Raw genomic sequence first — 5,159 nt, 5'->3', positions numbered from 1 at the left:
TAGCTGGGACTACAGGCATGCGCCACCATGCCCAGCTAATTTTTTCTATATATTTTTAGCTGTCCAATTAATTTCTTTCTATTTTTGGTAGAGATGGGGTCTTGCTCTTGCTCAGGCTGGTCTCAAACTCCTGAGCTCAAACGATCCACCCACCTCAGCCTCCCAGAGTGCTAGGATTACAGGCGTGAGCCACCGTACCCAGCCATATTTACTGTTTTTTAAATAACTTTTCCCTTGAGTCAGGGCTATAACAATGAAAAAATAAAATCGATAGAAAATAAATAAATAAATAATTTTTCCACAACCACAAAGGTAAAATGTGTTGGTACACAAATAACCAAGTCTTGAAGAAATTAAAAAAAACAAGAATTACTCATAATTCTATGACCCAGAAAGAACTAGGGTTAATATGCTGGGGTTTATGCTGCCAGGTTTATTTTTCTGCTTGTAGTCTTGTTTCATGTAGTAACATAGCAAGAATGTTTTCTAGTGTTCCACAACATGGTTTTATTGGTCGCAGAGTCACCCATGTCAGGGATCCATTTGTTCATTTCACAAATCCTTACCAAGCATTTGCTATGTGCCAGGCCCTGGGGATAGAGACTGGAGGCCTTGCTCATGGGGGAAGGCAGATAAGAAGCAAGTAAGTTAACTTGTTTTATGTCAGATAGCAGAGAGCTATGGAGAAAAATAAGCCAAAGAATAAGGAATTCTGGTGGAAGGGGAGGCAGCAGGCAGCAGTTTTAAATAGTATCCTGGAAGCCCTCCCTGGGAAGATGACATTCAGCAAACACTGAAAGGAGTGAGCGGTGTGGGTGAGCAGGTCTTGGGTGCAGCTTCTCCTCGGGACGTGAGGGAAGTGGCTAATGTGCTTGCCTCAGCATCTCACCATTTCCTGTTCTCTTCTGGATCTGGGGGTGTGGGGCCTCTGGCCTGGGCTCCTTCCACTCACGGCTGTGTGTTCCCCCAGCATGCACCATCTCTAGCACCTGCTCCGCCCCCACTGGCTACCCGGGAATGGTGATGGCACTCCCAATGTCTGGACCCCAGGTAAGCACTCCCTCTGGACCTATTTGCTGCCCCAGGATTCTGCCTTTGCCCCCAGCCTCAGCCCTTCATCCCTGAGCATCTTCCCAGGGAGCCTCAGGCCCACCCATATCACAGAATGGAGTCTGCAAGCTGAGGGCAGCCTCCTCCCTCTATGGCCAACCCTCACACGAGGCTCTGTCGACTCCTTCCTGATGCTTTGGGCACAAGTGGGCTGCCTGGGGCCCCCCGTAGCCCCTGAACATCTGTCTAGGGTCAGCCAGCACCTATCCTTCCCCAGTGCCTGCCTTCATCCTGGTGTGAGTGGTCAGTCCCACTCTCCTGACGCTGACTTCACTGCTGGTGTTGGAAACTAAGACCCAGAGGGCAGAACGCTGACCCCCAGTGTGGAGGCTCAGCCACTAGTATCTCTGGGGTGCTCCTTCCCCAAATCCCTGATGGCCCATTGAAGAGGGATGAAGCCAAGGTTGAGATCCCCTTCCTAGCAGAATCTCTCTCCCTTCCCCAATTTCACTTTCCCTTTCCTACCTTCTGGGGTTTCTGCTGAGGAGGAGGAGGAGGAGGCTACTCTCTTGAGGAATGTTGGGGTGCTCCCTCTGTGCTGGGCCCTAGGGATACGGCAGTGACCAGTGAGGACAAAAGCCTCAACCCCCAGAGCTGGACAGATCACCCAAATATTCCTAATGTGGCCTCCCCATCTCCTGGGTCCTTGCCGAGGCCTCAGCTGCCCGGGACAGCAGGGTGTGTGGTTGCAGGAGACCATTGTGTTCGAGGATGTGGCTGTGTACTTCACGAGGATAGAGTGGAGTTGCCTGGCCCCCGATCAGCGGGCACTCTACAGGGACGTGATGCTGGAGAACTATGGGAACCTGGCCGCGCTGGGTGAGGGCTTCTCCCTTCGGTGCTGGGGCTGGGAGGTGTTTCTGTGTTAGGCTCAGAGATGACCCTGCCTCGTCCACCAGGCCCTGGGGAGTTGGTTCCTTTACGAATGTGAAATCTAACATGTTTGGAGGGGAAGTTGGAGGCTCCCCAAGGAGTCCCTTCCTGCTTCCCATTGGGCATCCACTGCCCAGCCTCGGCCTGCCTGGGGTTTCTCTCCTGGGGCAGCCCCTCTCCCCTCGGCCACCCAGCTGCCCCTCTTGGGATGGTGAGTTTTCCTGACCCTCCCAGCACTCTGTGCTCCTAAGGCCTCCAGCAGGCAGCTGGGCATCCTTCCTTTCCCTGCACCCAGTCACATGCTGCTTTCCCTCCCTGTGCTCAGGCTTTCTTATCACCAAACCAGCACTGATCTCCCTCTTGGAGCAAGGGGAGGAGCCAGGGGCCTTGATTCTGCAGGTGGCTGAGGAGAGAGGAACCAAGGCCAGCCTGTGCACAGGTGAGTGTGAGGCACAGGGCCTGTCATGCAGCCCTCGGCATGGCCTGGGCTTTGTGCAGCTCCATGCAGGCCGCTTCCTGCACAATGGGAGGTGTGCATGTTTAGCTTCTCACAATGGGCCAAAGTCCTCTGGAGCTCTGTGGTTGTAGGTCTAAGGTCACCCAAGCCTAACTTACGTAGGAAGGCCCAGTGTATGAGTTCTTTGTCTTGGTGTCCCCATGGTGTCAGGGGCCAGGTCCATGGGTGCAGCAGGCACTACCCTTGGGTTCCTTTGATTTCTCCCAGTTTCCATGTTCCATGTGCCAGGGACTGAGCTCAGGGCAGCAGAGGCTACAGAGAGGACCTTGAGATGGGGAGGAGGCCCCTAGTCCTGGAGTTCTGCAGAGGCAGGGCCCCTGACAAGTTTGCTGAGTGAGTGGACTGCGGGTGATCCCTCTGAAGGAGAGAGGAACAAAGAACAGGGCTGTGGGGCAAGAGGGGCACCTCATGCCTAGCATCTGGGTCTTCCTGCCAGGCCTTGGGCCTCCCTGTGGGCTCCCCACCTGAGCCAGCCTCCCATGGTGCTTAAGCCTTTCTTAGCCCCTCCTTTTGTTCCCCTTTCTCACCTGAACCATGATTTTAAAACTTCTTGCAAGAACTTCTCAAACCTCCGTATACCTTTGACATAAAGGTTCTGTCTTTACTTGATTGTGTTAATCATTTCACAATGTAGATGTATATTGTACACCTCGAATATACATAATTTTAGTCATTTATACTTTAGTAAAGCTAGGGGGAAAAGACTTGGAAAAAGAAAAGATTCTGTCTTCAAATCAGTTCCTTTTGTGAGTGTAGCGGCTAGATCGTCCTTACGTTTTCTGTTTATTCTCTCAGATTCCAGGATGGAGGCTGGGATGGCAGAGTCTCCTCCGAAGAGGGAGCTCTCTAGACAGGCCAGACTGTCGGGCACAGTTTGGGGGTGCCTCCCCAGGAGGGACCCCAAGCTATCTGACCGGAATTGCAGTCCTGAGGACAGGTCAGATAGACAACGCCTCCTCCCCTGGGCTCAGGCTGAGGAGTTAAGCATCTCCCCAGGGGCTCTGCGAGAAGAATGGGGCAGCCGGCCTGCAAGGAGCTCAGCCGCCAGCGGGCAGAGAGGCTACAGGTGCGAGTGCGGCAAGGTGTTCAAGTACAACTCACTGCTGCTCAGGCACCAGATCATCCACACAGGGGCCAAGCCCTACCAGTGCACCGAGTGCGGGAAGGCCTTCAAGCAGAGCTCCATCCTGCTGCGGCACCAGCTGATCCATACTGAAGAGAAACCCTTCCAGTGCAGCGAGTGTGGGAAGGCCTTCCGGCAGAGCACGCAGCTGGTGTCCCACCACCGGGTCCACACCCGGGAGCGGCCCTATGAGTGCAGTGAGTGTGGCAAGACCTTTACCCGCAGCTCCCGGCTCCTGCAGCACCAGAAGTTCCACACAGGGGAGAAGGCCTACGAGTGCGGTGAGTGTGGCAAGGCCTTCTGCCGCAGGTTCACCCTCAACGAGCACTGCCGCATCCACAGCGGGGAGAGGCCCTACAGCTGCCTCCGGTGTGGGCAGCGCTTCATCCGAGGGTCGTCGCTCTTGAAACACCACAGGCTGCATGCTGAGGAGAGCCCCCAGGACAACGGTGGAGGTCAGAGCCCCTTGCTTGGTGCGGCACAGAAGGCCCATGCGGGGGACAAGTTCTATGAGTGCTCAGTGTGCCAGAAGCCCTTCAGACACAACTCCCTGCTCCTTCTGCACCAGCGGCTCCACACGGGCGAGAAGCCGTTTGAATGCTCGGAGTGTGGCAAGGCCTTTAGTCGCAAATCCAACCTCACTCTGCACCAGAAGATCCACACCAAGGAGAAGCCCTTCACGTGCACGGAGTGTGGCAAGGCTTTCCGCAGGAGCTACACACTGAACGAGCACTACCGGCTCCACAGTGGCGAGAGGCCGTACAGGTGCCAGGCCTGCGGGAGGGCCTGTAGCCAGCTGTCCACCCTCATCCAGCACCAGAAGATCCATGGCCGAGAGCATCGGCAGGGTGGGGGTGGCAGGCGGGTGCCCCGCTGGACTCCCCGTTGACGGTTACAACCGGCTGAAGATCTACCCACCCCAGAGGGGCCCCAGCACAGAAAGCTGTAAACCCACATCCTGAGGATACAGCAAAGGAAGGGGCCAGGGAGGGTCTGTCCCAGGGTCGAGCATAAGGAGCACAGAGGGAGATGAGCAGGACAGGGAGGAGGGTGTGCCTGGAGTGAGTCCCCACCAGCCCTCAGCCAGAGAGTGGTGAGGCTGCGTGTGGGTGTGCCAGGACAGCAGCTTTCTGAGCCCAGATAAGTCTGTCCTGATGCACACACAGGCTTCAGCAAACCAAACAGAGATTGTGAGTGGGGTATTTTTCTTTCTTTTTTGAGACAGAGTCTCACTCTTTCACCCTGGCTAGAGTTGTAGTGGCGTCATCATAGCTCACTGCAACCTCAAACTCCTGGGCTCAAGTGATCCTCCTGCCTCAGCCTCCCAAGTAGCTGGGCGCATGCCACTGCACCCAGTTAATTTTTCTATTTTTAGTAGAGGTGAGGTCTCAGTGTTTCTCAGGCTGGTCTCAACTCCCGAGTTCAAGAGACCCTCCCACCTCAGCCACCCAGAGTGCTAGGATTACAGGCGTGAGCTGCTCTGCCCTGCCAGTCTTTTTGCACTTGTTTATTTTCTAAATATTGACTTGTTATCAG

General features: G+C 54.9%; 1 protein-coding gene across 1 annotated transcript in view; it reads left to right on the top strand.

Moving 5' to 3' along the window:
* ZNF517 (zinc finger protein 517) overlaps positions 1-4,843 on the top strand; it is a 6,866-nt gene extending 2,023 nt beyond the window's left edge. The window contains exons 3-6 of the mRNA XM_012648022.1: positions 971-1,050; positions 1,803-1,929; positions 2,309-2,422; positions 3,296-4,843. Coding sequence (XP_012503476.1) covers positions 1,018-1,050; positions 1,803-1,929; positions 2,309-2,422; positions 3,296-4,512 — 1,491 coding nt within the window. The 5' untranslated portion in view covers positions 971-1,017 and the 3' untranslated portion in view covers positions 4,513-4,843. The remainder of the gene's footprint in view (positions 1-970; positions 1,051-1,802; positions 1,930-2,308; positions 2,423-3,295) is intronic.
* Positions 4,844-5,159: the final 316 nt, after the last annotated feature.

The sequence above is a fragment of the Propithecus coquereli genome, unplaced genomic scaffold, assembly GCF_000956105.1.
Source record: "Propithecus coquereli isolate 6110/MARCELLA unplaced genomic scaffold, Pcoq_1.0 Scaffold28, whole genome shotgun sequence".
NCBI lineage: Eukaryota > Metazoa > Chordata > Mammalia > Primates > Indriidae > Propithecus > Propithecus coquereli.
Note: the sequence above shows the minus strand (reverse complement) of the source record. Positions and strands in the feature narration are given on the sequence as shown.